This window comes from Ammospiza caudacuta, chromosome 11, assembly GCF_027887145.1.
Source record: "Ammospiza caudacuta isolate bAmmCau1 chromosome 11, bAmmCau1.pri, whole genome shotgun sequence".
Taxonomy (NCBI): domain Eukaryota; kingdom Metazoa; phylum Chordata; class Aves; order Passeriformes; family Passerellidae; genus Ammospiza; species Ammospiza caudacuta.
This window is the reverse complement of record NC_080603.1, coordinates 14,787,857-14,805,974: the sequence shown is the minus strand read 5'-3', so window position 1 is coordinate 14,805,974 and position 18,118 is coordinate 14,787,857. Positions and strand designations below refer to the sequence as shown.

At 51.2% G+C, this 18,118-nt stretch overlaps 1 protein-coding gene across 1 annotated transcript; it reads left to right on the top strand.

Annotated features, from left to right (window-relative positions):
• The first annotated feature begins 3,805 nt into the window (after window positions 1-3,805).
• On the top strand, window positions 3,806-9,870 carry ZIC4 (Zic family member 4). Its single transcript, XM_058812023.1, has 2 exons — window positions 3,806-5,009; window positions 9,449-9,870. Exons 1-2 carry the CDS (start codon window positions 3,806-3,808, stop codon window positions 9,868-9,870), a joined length of 1,626 nt encoding a protein of 541 aa, XP_058668006.1.
• Window positions 9,871-18,118: the final 8,248 nt, after the last annotated feature.

The following is an 18,118-nucleotide window of genomic DNA, read 5'->3' as shown; positions in this document are numbered from 1 at the left end:
GCCGGATATTTTGTAGCTGGCTGATCGGGAAGTTTCCACAGAGGTGGAAGCGGGAGAACATGGAATGGATGAAGGTCAAATTTGGCTTTCTTGTGCTCCCCGAGGGCAGGAGCTGAGCCTTGAGCTGAGGTTATAAAGGGGGCTGCCTCTTCGAAGCAATGCTAGAGATAGCGACAAGCATCTTGATGTTTAGGTAGATTACTGCCGAAAAAACAAGGCTAAGGTAAAGCCGATGAGCAGCTGGGGCCGTTCCCGCCCCGCAAAGGGCTGTGCAGCCGGTTCCATGCCGCAGGCCTCGGCGGCCCGGCGGGGAGGGGGTGCGGGCAGGGCCGGACGGTCGGGGCTGCCCCGCGGGCCGCACCCCCGAACCGTGACAGGCGGAGCGGAAAGCGGGGGGACAAATCAGCCCTCAACCAGGGCACAGCTTAGCCCTCAGCCAGGACACAGCTCACTCTCAGCCGGGGGACAAATCAGCCCTCAACCAGGGCACAGCTCAGCCCTCAACCAGGGGACAAATCAGCCCTCAACCAGGGCACAGCTCAGCCCCTCAGCCAGGGCACAGCTCAGCCCTCACCCAGGGCACAGCTCAGCCCTCAGCCAGGGCACAGCTCAGCCCCTCAGCCAGGGCACAGCTCAGCCCTCAACCAGGGCACAGCTCAGCCCTCAGCTAGGGCACAGCTCAGCCCCTTAGCCAGGGCACAGCTCAGCCCTCAACCAGGGGACAAATCAGCCCTCAACCAGGGCACAGCTCAGCCCCTCAGCCAGGGCACAGCTCACCCTCAGCCAGGGCACAGCTCAGCCCTCAGCCAGGGCACAGCCCCGACGTTCTGCCACTAGAGCCAGGTCGGGGCCAGAGAAATGCTGGTGACTCGTCTTTACAACGTGTCACCTCTTTAGAGCAACCCTCCAGCTCGGACCAGCTTTGGGGCCAGGGGCTGAGGACGGGGTGGCGGACACACAGCAGCCATAGGGAAATTCGAGCTCAGGATCAAGCAGCCAGTTTGCTGGCCCTGCAGAAGCTGGTGTTGACACATTTGAGAGTTTGCCGAGAGCCCGGCGTGTCTGGTCAATGGGGGCTCAGGCGCTGCCAAGAAGCAGGAGACCTCGGTCAGCTCTCGAGTGGCAGCAGTTTGAGCTCGAGCTGCCAAAGGGCTGCACAGGCAGGCGTTCGAGTTTTCAAAACATTGTGGGAGCCGAGCGGAGCCGTCCGGGCCTGGGCCCGCTTCCCTCCTCTTGCCCGTTTCTCCGCCTCCCCGCAGTCATGTGGCGGCCCCCGCCCGCCTCCCCCCGCACACAACCGGGCTCACATCAGCCTCACCTAACAGTGAGGGACACCGAGGGCCAGGTTCTCCTCCGCTGCCTGGAAAAGGGTGTGAGAGACAGCCCTGAGTGGGGGGCAACTGAGAGCCATGAGTGTCTGGCAAGAAATCATCACAACATTTGAAATGAACTTAGGGCAAAATGGTTATGACTTTCTTTTTAATTGGCAAACTCTTCCAGATGTTTTCTCCCTTGACTGAGAAGTGTCAGAATTGATGGATAACAAGTATGTAGAGATGCAGTGTTTTAAGGAGGTATGAGGAGAGCAGCTTTATTTGGGATTCACAGTCTCAGTACATTTGTAAGTAACAGATTCATACTTCCTAACGTTTGTCTCTTCTGTGCACTCCTATTGAGATGGTCATGAATAGGACTGTCAAATCCATTTCGTAGAGCAAGTAGACTTGAAAGTTGAGATATTGTGAGGATGGTGTGTGGTTTAAAATGCCTGCGTAAACATGTTATGTAAGGTTGGGGAGGTAATTGCATCATTTGTCACTTTTCATCATCTCCACTCAGAAAGATGTGTGCAAGGATGTATCTATAGCTAGCTACCTGAATATCAGCCTAGTTTTACAGTGCAAGTATGGTAAATGCAAGCAGAGAAAAAATGCAATTGCAGCCAACCCAGAATGTGTGAAGCTGTGTCAAAGATGTCTCCTATGTGGTTATGTATGTAGTAAACTTTAATCTTATGGTTTCCAGTCTTTGCCTTGCAGCTTCAGTTATGAAGGTAGCTGCGTTGACATTGCCATGTAGTTTCTTGTTTTACTGCTTCACATAAAGCCTATTGATCGCCAACACTTAAATTCTTACGGAAATGCAAAATTCTATGCTGGGAGCTTTACCTGACGTGCATCTGGTAAAGAACCCACTGGCAAGTTAACAGCGAGTCAATATATTAAAATGATGAGAGTTTGAAGGGATGGGTAGAGAAGTAAGCATTGCTATATTTCATAAGACTGTGAGGTTATGGTGGAGCCGTTTTTGTGTCAGGATCCAAGTAATGTGGTAATACAGTGGGTAGATATTTAAAGACGTGTTTTTCCTTCTTGGAGCAGAAGAATCTTTTTCCATGTTTCATTAACTTTTTTAAGTTCACAATCCCCTTCTTAAAAACTTAAGCAGATGCTTCCTCCTGTGCTGAAGCCCTAAGCTTTTCTAAACCTGTAAGGCCTCAGTGTGTCCAGCTAAAACCCAAACCTACACTTCCACTACTAGCACGCAAACCCTGCAGACCATGTCATTTCCTTCAGGTGATAACCATCAGAACCGAGTCCGCTATGAATGTTTGGCAATGCTTTTCCTTCACGCCAAGGACGGGGATTTTACGTGGAACTGCCCTGTAAGTGTGCGTGAGAGAAAGTGAGAGAGGGAAAGGGAGAGACTCCCTCTTCTGGGTTAAACATCCAGATTCAGCCTGAACACCACGATTGCTCCGGCGGCCAGTAACCAGATAACTGCTGAAACTTGTCAGAGGAGGGGAAAGGGGATGGGATCTCTCAGGGATCCTTTGTCCGGGCTCAGGCACCGGGGCAGTAGCCCGAGTCCCGGGCCGATAGCCCGAGCGAGTCCCGGGCCGAGCCCGCCTGGCCAGCGAGCGGCCGGTGCGGCTCGGCCGCAGCTTCCGCCGGGCAAGGACGCTCTCCCCGCGCTGGCAACAAGTGCCGAGCACCCGCCGGCAGGACGGCAGCGGGACCGCTCCGGCTGCCGCTGCTCTGGCCGGGGACCGGCGGGGCTGCCCGTGCTCTGCCGGGGGCGAACCCCGCGGCCGCCCCTCGTCTCAGGGCAGGGCAGCGGGAACGGACAGAGGCGAGGGGGAGGCCGGGCGATGCCCTCCACTCCCGCCGAGGCTTTTTCCCCGGCCTCATGCGGAAGCCCGGCAGTGCCCGGCCCCGGGCAGAGTCCCCCCGGCGGAGTCCCCCGGGCAGAGCCCCCGGGCCGAGACCCCAGGCAGAGCCCTCCGGGCCGGGCCGGGCCGGGCTGCGGATGGGGGCGCCGGGGGAAGGGCTGGCTCGGCGGCGCATGCGCAGCCCGTCCCCGCGCGCGCCCCCCGCGGCACCGGCGATCTCCCTCTCCGGCGGCGGCGGGACCTGTCACGGTGACGTCACCGCGGCGGCAGCCAATGGGCGGGCGCGGCGATTGTGTGGCCGGCGGGGCAGCGGCGCGGCCGGAGCGCGGCCCGGCCGGTCCCGCCGCGCCGTGAGGGCCGCCCCGGCCCCGGGCAGGACGGGCCGCGCCGCGGGACTTCCCCGGCCGCCGCCAAAGCCTCCCGCCGGCCCCCCGAGCCCACCCGCTGGCACAGCCGCCCGTGCGTCCCGCGCCGGGGTGGCGGGACCGGGAAACTTTTTTATTTTGGGAGAAAGGAGAGAAAAAAAAAAAAGAAAAAAACTAGAAAATTGTTTCCCCCGCTTCCCCCCTTCCCCCCTGCTGCCCTGTGTATCTCTCCTCCCGCTGTCAGGTGACTTTTTAGCGTTAGAAGCTAATGAGCGTGGATGCTCTGGGGATCCCGGTGATGGACCCTGCTGCTCTCTCCAGGCGGAACACGGCGCTCAGATTAGTACACTTGGCGGGGGCTCCTCGCCACCAGCAGCACCCCCCTCAGAGCATGACAGGCTTCCCGGGCGTCGCCGGGCACCCCCACACCACGGCGCCCAGGCCGCCGGGGGAACACGCCGCCGAGTCCCGCCTCGGGCCGCAGCAGCTCCGGCCAGAACACATGGGGCACCGCCACCATCCTCCTCCTCATCCTCCTCCTCAGCATCACCCCGCGGCCCTTAAGATCAGCCCTGCCCCTCATCCCCACCACCAGCTCCTCCACCACCACCATCATCATCATCATCATCATCATCATCAGGCAGGCCAAGCCGAGGTGGTCTCTAGTCACACGGCAGCGTTTGGCCCGGCGCAGTCACCAGCAGCCCCTTACCCCGTGTCTCACCCAGCCCAGGCTCTGGCAGCAGGTAGGGACTTCTTCCTCCGCAGAGACCTGCCGGCCCCACTCATGCCAGGGCTGACCGAGCAGCACCCCGCTGCAAGTTCTCACCACGGACTGTTTGTCTCAACAACAGGTAGCTACCCCGGACACCATGGTCACCAGCACCACCACTCAGAAGCTGGGAATCCCTCTCTGTTCACTGGACTCCATGAGCAGCCTCCCCATGCAGCTCCAGGTGGCCATCTAAACGGACAGCTCAGACTGGGGTTACCTGGAGAAATGTACGCCAGGTCTGAACATTTCACTCAAGTACCAGCCTCCAGGACAGATCATTTTGCTGCTTCTTCGCTTCATAACTACGGTGGTATGAATCTGAACGTGAACCTGGCTCCACACCACGGCCCGGGTGCCTTCTTTCGTTACATGAGGCAGCCCATCAAACAGGAACTCATCTGTAAGTGGATTGAGTTGGACCAGACTCCCAAAAAATTATGCTCGAAAACTTTCAGCACGATGCACGAGCTGGTGACTCATGTCACGGTGGAGCACGTTGGAGGACCCGAGCAGTCCAATCACATATGTTTCTGGGAAGAGTGTCCAAGAGAAGGGAAACCTTTCAAGGCCAAATATAAACTTGTAAATCACATCAGAGTCCACACAGGTGAAAAACCTTTCCCCTGCCCTTTCCCAGGCTGTGGCAAAGTGTTTGCCAGATCAGAGAATCTCAAAATACACAAAAGAACTCATACAGGTCAGTATGTAAAGCTCTCTTTACTCTCTTTCTCTCTGTTATTCTGCGTACTGATTTGCTTTTTGTCCTTTTTTTTTTTTTTTTTTTTTTTTTTTTTAGTGTATCCTTTGAGTTGTTATTGAATGCACGCCAAGTACTTCTGGAAAATAAATTCTCAGATTTGTTTGCTTCTTTACCGTTTGGAGAAGGGGGAGGAAAGGGGGGGGAAGGGGAGAGCGAAAGCAAATCTCAGAATTCTCGTCCCTATTTTTTTCTGGTTGTGCAGAGAGGTTGCTGTAATGTTTATGTGGGTAGATCTGTGTAAATATCGAACGATATAGCTACTAATTCTGCTAATTCACACAGGCGAGGATTTTTTTTTTTCGATTTAAAGTAGTCGGGGGGAAAAAATGAAATCATTGTGCAAGCTCACAAATTAAAAGTGAACAATGGAAGTTACAACTTGTCTAGTCAGTTTTGACTGATGTCGCTGAGATGCTGCTGCTCGAACATTGTGAGAATAACACAGCTGCGACCTTTTCGTTCAACAGTTCTGTTTTGGGCAGAGGGAGTTTCAAATGTTTGATCTGAATAACACTGACATTTTTAATGAGCATTGCCTTCCAACGACTTTCTGCATTCGCAAATATGGGGAGCTGAGATTTCTGATTCTCGTGAGGGAAAAAAAAAAAAGGAAAAAGAAAAGAAAGAAAGGAAACCCTTGTGTTGTTTCGGCCTGTACATTCTGAAATGTCATTTGCAGATCTGTTAAGTGAAATTGGGACATGTGTCAGAAACATCTGTTAGTTCTAGTTAACAGAAAATAAAGTAACACGATGGACGATCTTGCAGAACTACGTTTGAACTCTTCCGGCCAGGAAAGCATTTATAATTAATGAAATTGCACGTAGAAAGTTTTCACACTTCCAGGAGCAGCTTGTGAAGTTGTATTAATTAGTTTAGCAGCCGGTGTTTGTAGTCCATAGCTCTGGCTTGTCTTTTTTTTTTTTTCTTTTTTTTTTTTCTTTTTTTTTTTTTTTTTTCCTTCTCTAAATAAGAAGATAAGAAATAAGCCATTTTTGGAAAATTTAATCTGTTCCAGTGTAGGGTTTTCCACCTCCCACCCCCTTCTGTACAGCCTTATGCACTGCGAGGGAAACTACATAATCCTATTGTAAGATCTGCTTACAGCCAAACGATTTTTTTCGCCTTCCAGTTCATAAAACTCCCCTTCCCCCATGCTCGGTGCAGGGCTTGACCTTCCAGGAGTTGCATTTTTTATGATAGAGCGCGACGTGATATAATATGCAGAACATACACTAATTTCGTATCGCTATCATCTAAACATAGCACTGAGATTTTACAGCGACCGTCACTCGTCACCTCATTATTTTTCCATCGCTCTATGAGGAGTAAGTCTGTGTGCGGGGCGGGGGGGTGGCGGGGAGGAGGTGGACGGCAGCATAGTTGTGTTCCTCGTTGCTGCCTTCTTGGCCCCCTTTTTCCTCGAAAAAGGGGTATCCCCGGGTCACGGAACTTGTATCCCAGCCAGCTCCTTGTTGGATCAGCACAGGTACAGCCATTAACCGGGAGAGCTCATCTCTTAATGACAGTGTTTTTCTTAAGTAAACAAACTTTTACTGCTCTTTAACGGCCTCACTGTTTGAAGTCTCTGAAGCAGAAAATGGTTAAATTCTTGGGAAAACTGACCTACATCGGAGATGCAGGTTCAGGGCAAACCCGAGAGCGGAGATTTGCGTTTATTAAACACCATTCGGCGCGTCTGTACTTTTGGCTTTAACTTTCTCGGTGATTAATTGCTGTATTGTGCAAACTCCTGCAGGGCCTTTATGGTTCCACCGTTTCTATTAAACACCCAGAAGTTGTCAAAAACGCAATGTTTCTGAAACCCTAATAGAACTCACTACGAATTATTCATGAAGACAGTTCTAAATTCAACAGGAAAATTATTGCCTCCTTAAATATTAATGACTTCTGATTTCTCCGAGGCTGGGGAGCAGGCAGAGGGATATCTGGCGATGTACGAGTTCCCCAGGTTGGAGGATAAGGCCGTTCAGGCAGCGGCGGCAGCGGGACGAGCAGGACGGGCTGGGATCTCTTCGCCGCCTTCCCTGAGGGCCAGGAACAATGGTGCGGGGCGTGGGACGGAGCCCCGCTCCCTCCCTGCGGCCCCGCCGCCCCCGCGCCTCGCCCGCAGCCCGGGAGCCGCCAGCTCCGGCTTCCCCCCGCCGCCAGTCACCCGGAGAAGTTGGTAAATACCTTAATCCACTCCCGGAGACGGGGGATTATGCCACAAATTCCAGGCTGAGTTTCACTGAACACTTTTGCCCAGCTACAAGTGTGGGGGTAAAATGGCGGTAGAGTCTCCATCGCCCGCGGAACTTTGCGCGTGGCTGCGGCTCCGTGGCCGGGCTGCGGCAGCCGGGACCTGTGCAGTGTCCTCTCCCCGCCGGGCAGGGATTTCCGCCAAAGAAAACCTGCTCTCGCGAAAGGAATGCTTGCAAATGGCTCGGATGGCTCCTCTTTATTGAGGCGTTCAGGGAATGCAACCCGGGCAGCTGAGAAAATGCTGCCCTCTTCCCACTTGAAACCCGGCTGCGCGGACGGACCTTTCAGTGGCTCTTTCAGGGGGTTAAGCGAAGTTGAACATTTTTCAACTCGGCAAAGCGCAGTGCGGCGCAGCCCGCTTTTACCTGAATGGAACTCACTTTGCACAAGCAGAGTGCTTATGAGGATGGCTTTCCCTGGGGTCTCCTAACTTACTGCTTGCTTGTACTACACTAATATCCTTGATTTGTTGTCTCAACTTAGATGCTGAAGGTCAAATTATTTCCTTACGTGGGACTCTAATTAGATTATAGGCGGGCGTGTGTCTATGCATATGCACCGCTGTATGTCGACGGTATTTGGTTACAGAATCCGCATCGTTTTGTGAGAGACCTTATTTTTAACCTCTTCCCTCCCTTCCCTCCAACGCCAGATATTTACCCATCCTCCGTGCAAATGCTAGCGGTGCAGGATGTCAGCGCTCCTCATTGACCATTGCAGTGCGGAAAGGGCATACTTTAAACGCGGAGCCATGAGCCTTTCCCACCCACCTTGCATAAAGTGCATTCATGTGAAATATTTGGAATGCCTTCCTTTATTTTCTTCTGCTCTCAGCCGAGCCCGATGTAGACTGAGTCTCTTCTAAATTTAATAATGACGAATTGGGAGGGAAAAAAATAAAAACTACAACCACAAACGTACAACCCAAGAAATTTAAAAAACCAAACCAAAACAAACACACAAAACCAAATATTGGAAGTCCTTTCGGCTACATGCGCCATGATGGGGAACACAGTTGCTTTGTTTGCACTTCACGTTAAGGTTAGGCCATATATTTTTGTGGAGTCCTCTCCACCCTGATACTTTTTGACTTTTGAGGGATGAGGAAGATATTTTCATAATCGGTTGGTACAGGACCTGGGTACCCCTTGGTAAGCAGAGTTTTGCAGTTTGCTATTGTCAGCGACAATAATGCCGCCAGCATTTCATCCTGCATCTGGCTGTGGCGTGTTTCCTTGAAAACCTCCTGTGTATCGTCTACCATGGCAGGTCCACACGGTTCGAGGTTACACTTTCACACGACTCCAGCAACACTATTGTGTTACTATTATGCGTAACACCACTTATTATATGATCAGACAATTTAATCCCGATTGCAATTCCTTCAGTGGCTGTGTAGGTTGAAATGGAAAGGGAATCCTACCCTGGCGACAGTGCCGTGCGCTGGCCTAGTCATCCTTCTGCTGAATCTTTATCATTTTTCCCGCACAATCAATGTCTTTCTGAAATATTTCGTACTTCAGCACACGGTATCAGCAAGCTGGCGAGCGGGGAAAGGAAGGGGATGTGGATCTTCCATGGCATTGTAATCAGTGCAAGTATGAAGTGGATGAAATACGATCTAGCCAGGTTATGGAAAATATTTCCACGTGCCTGGGGGACTGTGAGAAATGTATTTAACGTTAAAGCCTTCGAAGGGATAAATCACTGACCGCTCTTTCTGCAGGACTTCGGGGTCTGCGGGGACAGCACAAGTTTGCTCGGAACGAGCAGTTCTCCTCTAAGTTTTCCTTGTTTCGGAGCTTTGTCTTTTGCACAAACCCTTACGATGGCACCCACACAGGCCAGGGGAAAGGGAAGGAGAAGCTGGCTGGGCAGGGCGCTCCGCCTGCGGAGCCGCATCCGGGTGGGCACGGAGCGCGGCTCCGGGGGATGCTCGGCGGGGCCCGCGGGGAAGGGCAGAGCTAGTGAGAGGAGATTCCGCGGGGAGAGGAGCCGGCAGGGCCGGAGAGAGGGGTCCGGGGAGGCTGTGGGCTGTGGGGGTGAGGGATGCGCTGCTCCCGGCCCCGCCGCCGCCGCTAATGGCTGTGCTCGCCCATTGCCTCCTGCAGGGGAGAAGCCGTTCAAATGTGAATTCGAGGGCTGTGACAGGCGCTTCGCCAACAGCAGCGACAGGAAGAAGCACTCGCATGTCCACACCAGCGACAAGCCCTACAACTGCAAAGTGAGAGGCTGCGACAAGTCCTACACCCACCCCAGCTCCCTGAGAAAACACATGAAAGTGCACTGCAAATCCCCTCCTCCCAGCTCCGGCTACGAGTCCTCCACGCCCTCCTTGGTGTCCCCCTCCTCGGACTCCGGCCGGGAGCCCCCCGCCTCCTGCTCCCACGCTGAGCCCTCCGCGCCCGCGCAGCCCGCCGCCAACCTGAGCGAATGGTACGTGTGTCAAGGCGCGGGGCCCCGCGGCCCCCCCGGGCCCCCCGGCGCCTCCTCGCCGCCGCGCCTCCCCGCCGAGCCCCGGCCCCGCTGCTAGGGCGCGCCGGGGGCGGCGGCGGGCGGCCCGGCCCGGTATGGCCCGGCACGGCCCGGCCGGCACGGGGAGCGCCGGGCACGGGGAAGGCGAGCGGGAGCGGCAGCGAGAGGCGCTTGGCGGAGGGAGAGAGGCTGCGGAGCGTGCGGGTGGGCCCTGCCCGCGCCCCCGGCACCGCGCACACGGGAGGGCTGCGCTCGCCTCGGCCGCGGCGCTGCCGCCTCCTCCCGCCGTGCCACACACCCCCGCTCTGACCGCCTTGCTCCCGTCTGTTTACATGCCAACTGATTTGCATTCCCTTTCCTTATTCCTGTCCTTTTCCCTTTCCTTCCTTTCCCTTTCCCTTTCCCTTCCTCTTCCTCTTCCCGTTTTCCTTTCCCCTTCCCTTCAGTGGTTTCATACAGATTTCTTCTGTACAGATTTTCTCTTGTCAACAGTATTGTGTGCTGCACTGTTCTGTCCGCCCACGATTTTCTGTGAGAGTGTGGTTTTTTAAAGAAATATATATATATATATATAAACTATTATTTGTTACCAATTTGTACAAAATGGATCCATTAAATTTTTTGATTAATTAACCCGTTCGATGGACGTTTCTGTAAAGAATCTCCTCACTTTTCCCTCTTTCTGTACATAAATACATATATATATATTTCCTTCCCCCACCCAGTAGTCGCTAATAAAGAAAAGCCCAGGGGGGTGCGATGATTGACTGTCCATTTTAGCTCCCACTGGTAATGACTTCTAATACCTAAACATGCCCGTCCCCACCCAGAGCGCGGCTCCTGTTGAACCGTGGGCGCTGGAGCTCCCGGGGGGGCGGTTCTGGGGGGGTTTGGGGGGAGCCCGTTCTCCGACGTCACCGCCAGGGCGGGGGCCGGGCAGCCGCCGGCAGCGCGGGGACCGGGGCCGCTGCTCCGCGGCTCTGCCCTCCGAACAGCCCCGAGGAGAAATGAACCGCTCCCACACCGCGCCTTCAGCATCTCCATGCTGCCCCAGAGCCTCAGACCTGCAGGGTTCACTGCACCGGTTCAGGGAAAAAAGGGAGGGGGGGGGTAACAAAATAAACAACCCCCAAAATAAATAAACAAAGCTCTCCACTGGGGTAGCTTGAAACTACCGAATGGTGCCGTTTTAATTACTTTAATTATGTTTAAGAATACCAGATAGTATGGGCAAATAAATAGCATAGGCTGCTGGAAAGGGTTTCTGTGGCTTGCGGAGAGCTGACAGAAGGCTGCTGTAACCGCATTCTCTGGTGTCTGACAGACCACCTCCGCACCCAGGTGACTGGGGTTACCGCGAGTGTACAACTGTACACACACACGTGCATGTTGATAACGAGAAATATAAAAACGACAGAAAAATAAATAGCTGCTCAGTGACTAAAAACACCCCAATGCCCAGGGCTTTCCTTACTTATACACCCGTATTTTTCCCCCAAGGCACCAAGTCGGCGTTGCTTTCTTCATTCGCCCAAACTCAACAACTTTTGTGTTTAAACTCCACGGATAGTGACAACAGCATGTCGCTAACGGGATACACTTAGGGAATCAGCTAGGTGAGAGCAATGTGTGAAAGAGGAATCTAAACAGGGGAGAGCTGTGCCCCTCTCCAGCCCCCGAAACTTGTGTCATGGAAATCGAGAAGTGCAGAAGCCAAATGCGGGTAGGGAGAATGTTTCCATCATGTCCCGAGATCTGTTTATTTCTTTATTTCTCTATTTACATAAGTATTTGGATGTGCAGGCTAATCACCTTTAATTTTTCATTTGCTTGTTATAGATGTCTACCCCGTTGCTCTCAAGGTAATCTAGACAGAAGCAGCTGAAAGCCTGAATCTTATGCCTTAGACATCAAAGCAAGCTCGCACAAAGAAGTATTTCTTCACAACGGTGAATCTTCATGGTAAGTTAGGATTTCTATGGCAATAGGCAAGTCATACTTAAATAGTGAAAGGCGAAGTCTGGAGCCCGTCCAGTCTTTTCATTAAGGACATAATATTTACGTCTAACAGGCCCTTTTTCTTGTGTATACAAGTATATATTTTTGTTTGACGCGAACTAAATCATTTTCATTTAATTTCCGGTAAACAAAACCCACGCGAACAGGGCACTTGTTCCAGACCATAATAAAAATGGATAAGACTGTCAGGAAGAAAAGGCCCGCTTGAACCGTCGCCTCAGCTCACTTTTGTTTCTGCTTTCTGCCAGGATCAGAGAATGCATTTGGGATTTGAGGGCGAGTTTCTAAAGGCAAGGAAATGGTTTTTAAGGGGGGAAAGAAAAGGAGAAAGGTCTAATCAAGCTCGGGTTGTTCAAAGGGCCTGATTTTGGGGTTGAAAGTGTGAGTTTTATGGTGCATCAGCATGCCACGTTAGGATCGCTATGGTAATGAGGAGAGCAATAGCAAGCGGCCTTCAAAGGAGGCACACTCCATTTGAGACAGTCTATTAAGATACATTTGCACTGACCTTTGGTTTCATGCTAGCTTAATACACTCAATCTGCTCCCCGCTAGAGATAGACTTCCTCCACCTAATGCACTTCGGCGGAGCTGGGTTTTGCTGGGCTTCGCCTTCCCCCCGAGGCCAGCTCCTTTCCGACGCTGTAGCCCCGGTCTCCTTGTCCCCAAAGTAAGGGACTGCCAGCCCCCCAAGCCCGGCGGGAGCTCCCGCCCGCTGTCCCCAGCCTTTCTGACCAGCTTCTAGCAGCAAGAACTGGCCACAAAGCCTGAGGATCGCTTCTCTTCCTCTCTAGCAAACGTGGCAGAGGAAGATAGGATGGGGACTGGCAGATCCCCCTCCTCGGGCTGCCTCTGTCTCAGGGAGTAGGTTTCCGATGGAAGTGCCCCAGGAGCTGGGAAGCGGGGTGAGCTCCGGGGGCAGATGGCCGTACCCCCTTCTCACCCTGCCCGGTCCCGCTGTCCCAGCGAGAGGAGGCTCCGTGGTGCGGGGAACTTGACACCCGCATGGCCGGGGCCATGGGCGCTGGGCCATGGGCCCGGGAAAGTTAGAAGTCCATGTTCCAGTAATTGTCTTGTTGTTTATTTTATCCAAGTACCCTAGTGAATAGGGGAAAAATAAACACGGGGAAAAAAAATTCAAACAGTTGAGTCGTCTTTAGTGCCAGCCCTTGTGGTTGAATAAAAAGGATGGTCCAATTTCTATTGAGCTGAGAAATCTTTGAAGTGGGAGTTATTATCTGAGAAATTCCTGCTCGTCGTCCTAACAACGCTGATGAAACGTAAAAGGTTCTTTGTCAGCGATTTGTTCTCCTCTCTGTCAAACTCACCCTGCCCGTTAGCTTTAAACCGTTTCTAAAGAGATAAAATCAAACTTTTAAAGATAACTTTAGGGGCCCAGAGGGTGCAGAAAATACCAAACTATCGAATCCTGTGTATAGATATACATCTGGATATACGTGGCCGCGTCTGCGTGAAACTCTGACTGTGTACAGATGTCCATGGATGTCTGTATGACCTTACAGTTCGAAAGTTGAAATTATGTCCATTGTTTTTGCATTTCATCCTCCAAACTTCTCCGTCTAATAAATTATTCCTACACACACTCTGCACGGAGGGCGATTCTTGGGCGAAGGCAGAAACGTTGGGTTTCATTAACACCACTTTGTGACCAACAAATGTTTTCTCTCCAGTAGAGTGAGAGCAAGAGCGTAGACATAGAGTAAATTCTTTGATCATTTAACAGTCCGAATACCTATCACGCATGTATATACTGCAATGTATCGAAGTTGTTAACGCATTCGAAGTGATGGCTTCCATATGCTCTCATGTTTTATTGTCTGTACGTGTAAGGATAGTCAAACTGCATCCCTTTTGTATCTTCATTTTATAAACATCATGGTGTTGTACTGAAATGATTCCCTGATCAAGTTTTATTTAGTAGTTTCTCATTGGATATCATGCAGTGCCCTGTTCGGAATATGAATTCCTTGAAGCTGTAACTCATCAGTGTACTTCTGTTTTAGTTGTTAAAGAATTATCTGAGCCCAATCCTGCCATTCTAAGCCAAACCATTCATTTAATGGGACCTTTTCTGAGTAAAGACAGAGTCAAATTAGAGTGGAGTGGGTATTACTATTATTCTTGTTATTATTTTTTGTCTTGTCATATTTATGAGAAAATCTAGCACATTCTTTGTGAACTGTACAGAGGAGAAGCCTCTGAAAAATGTAGCTTGCAGAAAAATATTTACAATGTTGGTATACTGTATCTTTTTCCAGACTTCTTAGATACCTTATTTTTCTTTATCACATGTTTGGCAATGAAGGAATGTTTTGTTGTGTTCTTGAACATACTATTTATTTTTAATACTTGGATTTTTTTTACAATAAATATTTATATGCATTTCATTTCTATGGCTATTTTTACAAATGTGCACTTTTAAATTATGTGTTTGTACTGATGATACCGAGCCATTCCTAAAACACGATGTAATCAACCTTCTCTTTCTGTTGATTTTTATATTAGTTGAAAAAAATTGCCCAAACCTGTGTACTATTAATGTGGTGTACAATCAAGTATTAATGAGTGTTTTTTGGTTGGTCTTTAACCTTTTTTAATGTTAATCGTTTTAGGTTGGCATTTACATTAAAAGAACAGAACAAAACAAACCCCTGCTTTGGCTTCATTTCTGCGACAGCATTTTTCAGATCGCAGCCTCCAAACCAACCGTACTTTAAGCACTGGCCAAGGGGCAGGGTGCGGGAACAGAGCCGGAGTCACCCAGGGGCAGCCCTGTCCCTCTGGGGGTGGGTGCGTATCCCGGTTACCCCCGCAGTGGCACTCTGGCTCCTCAGTGCGACACTGGGGACACTGACACTGCGATGTTGGGCACCAGCACTCGGGGGATTGCCGTGAGTTTTCAGCAGGGGCCACCCCCAAACGCTGCTGCTCCCCTCCGCCCGAAGGCTTGTTGTTTCGCAGGATGCAACTGCTCTTTTGAACAATTTCCATACACCCCCTCCAGAATGGGTCCCAGTCACAGCGAAATAAAACCTTTTTATTAGGTTCCTAGGCGGATTTAGGGCATTTTATTTTTTTTTTTAAGAGAGGGAATTCTTTCGTCAACTACAGTAATCTGAAAGTAAGCCTTCTTTGCCTTGCGCATTCCCCTGATGGATGTTAACGCGTTCCGGGGTTCCGCAGCTCCCGGCCCTGCTCGGAGCTCCCTTGGCAGGACAAACCCCAGCTTTGCTGTTCGCGGGGACTTTGCTGTGTGCAGCAGCCTCGGGCACACCGCGGCCCGAACCGGCCGGCCCCTCGCGCATGCGCTGCCCTGATCGCTTTTAGAAAAGGAAAACTTGAAAGAAGTTGCCTAGCACACAGAGATGACAAAAAGTTGGCTTTAGCTGCCGGGAATATTGTCAATAGAGAATACATTTGACTACATGAAGGGGGAGAGAGAAAGAAAGAAAGAAAATAATTTAAGAAATAATAGAATTCAAGAAAAAGAAATGAAGGAAAATATTTTTGCTGGTCTGTAAAAGACAAAAACTGGCCCATAAAGGAAAGGAGGGCTAACAGTACATGCTAATTAAAGAATACAATTCTATGGTCTATAATGATTGAGCGAAGACATGTACTTATTACACTTGACTGTCAACAAGGGAAGGAATGTCCCCTCAGACAACATGGTGAGAGACGTGTGGGCATTATTAGTGGCCCTTTTATAGACATTGCCTTTTCTTTCTCAATGCTGACAAACCATTTTGGAGTGAACCATCCCCTGTTGCTTCCTATCATCGATCCCCATGCAAGGCCCTGCATTGTGCAAGTGCATTAATTAAAGACCATTCATTTAACAATAGCACATTGTATGTTCAGGAAAGGAAGATTAGAAATATGAATCAGTAACCGAGACCCGTTTCCGCCACCTTACCGGGAGAAGCGGAGGGGAAGGAGGTGCAGAGTGCGGTTAAACACCCTGCACCACCCGGACCGAGCGGGGCTCAGCTCCGGTTATGCTTTTTGGGAGAGAAATTACAACTGGAAACCGATTACAATTGGAAACAACAACAACAACAACAGAAAAAGGTTGTCAAGTGTCTCCGTGGGCGCCAGATCGCTCGACCCCGCTCGGCGCCTCGCCAGCCGCCCGCTCCAAGGGGCCGCGCAGCCCGGCACGGCCCGGCTCTGTCCGGAGCCCCAGCCGGGCCCGACCGTGTCCGGGGCTGTGTGCCTGTGCACACACATCCCCTCACACATTTGTTATGTCAACGGGTTTGCTCCGGCTGCGTGTAGAGGCACAGGCACAGGACCTGCTCCATCCCTCCCCATCCTGCGCTGCCCAGATTTTTGCAGTCCAAAGGAAAAAACATCTGGTGCCCCAAAGCCGGTCGTGACACAAACGTGACTTATCGTGAGAAGGTAGAAGGAAAACGCAGGGAGAAGGAGGTTATGAGGGAGCGGGGGAAGGATAGAAGACGGATTCCCAGTATCACCCACATGACTTACTAAGCGGCTCCAGCTCCTCTAAAACCTCTGGGCCATATGTTAGTTTATTTACACCCTTTGTCTTTTCGTGTGTCGCCTGGTGAAATAATATTCCTGGGATATAAATGAAAGTAAGCTACGATAAATAAACAAGGGCAGCGCCCGCTAAAGCGATGTGCAACATTTCTGAGTTTCCAACACAGTATGTCGCTCCCTTGGTTATAATGGGGCCAGGATAGCAATTGAAGCTTTTAGTTAAAGCCCCTAGATTTTTAATGCTGAATGTCACGTTGACTCCACTTTCTGATAGATGACTTAGTTTTTTGCAGGATTACACTATGGGAGGAGAAGGAGGGGGAAGGACAAAAGTCACAGCAAAAGCAACTCTTTAACAGTTAAAAAGAAATGGCACAACAGACTAAGATGCTCTTAATGATGGTAACATCTCAGAGAAACCTCTGCAACTTCCCGCGAGGCTGACTTCAGTCTCAACTTCTCCATATGGATCCACCCCACTCCGACGCCAGGACCACTCTGGCTCCTTTGGATCAGGCGCCGAGACCCCGCGGGGCTGCAGAGGGTGCGGGCAGCAGCTCCCGAGTTTAAAATCCATGCACCAACTTCGTTTTCTTCGTCATGAGGCAGCCAACCTCATGGCCGGGCTGGAGCTCGCCGGTCTACAAGGAAACCTTTTTCCTAAAATAAATAGGACGCTCTAACAGATCGGCATATTTTTTCTTACCCCCAGTCAATGTTACCCAGAGGATCGGCTCTCTACTGCCGCAAAACCCTTCTCCGGGTCACTGCGGGTTGCCTGGGCTGGGGAAGCCACCCCGGGGGTCCGGGCTGAGCCCCCGGCAGCGGGAGCCGGGCTGAGCCCCCGGGACAGCGCTGCCCGCAGCTCCCTCCTGCCTCCCCTGCCTCGCTGCCGGCCCTGGGGGTACCTGCTACAGCACGCCCTGAACATCAGACAAAAGCGCGGGCACCACCGCTCCCCCTCATCACCCCAGCTGTTTCGGGAAGACACACAAAAAAAATTAGTCTTCAATTTTTGACTAGTGTCTGCTGGCTTAAATTATCCTCTGCCCTGGGTGGGGGCATCGGTGAAGCAATGCGAGCTCCCTGCTCCATCCCCCGCTGCCGCGGGCGGCCGGGAATCAGGGTGCGCCTGAACTTGGGCACAGGCGGGCTGCCCTCCCTCCTCCCTCGTCACGGGGAGTCCCGGAGTGGGGAGTCACAGGGAGGTTTCAAGGGGGGAGGTTTTGTTATCCCTACCTGAGGACAGATTAATCCCCGCATATACTTGATAAAGATGAAGATCTTGCTGGGAGGAAGAGGGGGAAAAAACGGGTAGGAAAAGAAAGGAATCACTGGATTGTTATTGTCTAGAAAACAGGCCACCTTAAAAAACCTGTTGTAGAAATACAGAGAGTCCTTTAAGTGTGAAATATCATTTCATTGTAAATAGTCAAAAAAGAGTCGGTAATCCAACTTCCGGAAACTGTTCTGAATTATTTCAGCAGACTCTTTTAAAAGAGGATTAGCAGGGCTTTAGGGGCAAAATCCTTCTGTTTTATTCAATCTCTGATTTTATGTTATAATTACTAGATGTAAAGACTCGCGAATTAGTATGCAGGCGTCGTTCAGACATTATGCAGGTGCTATTCTAATCATTCAGCTTTTTAATTAAGGAACGAGGTAAGAAAACAGAATCATAAAAACACTTTTGTGAGAGCTGAGAAAATCGTGAGCGACTGCATGAATAAAGCCTTTATACCTTATCCTGACAGGTCAGAC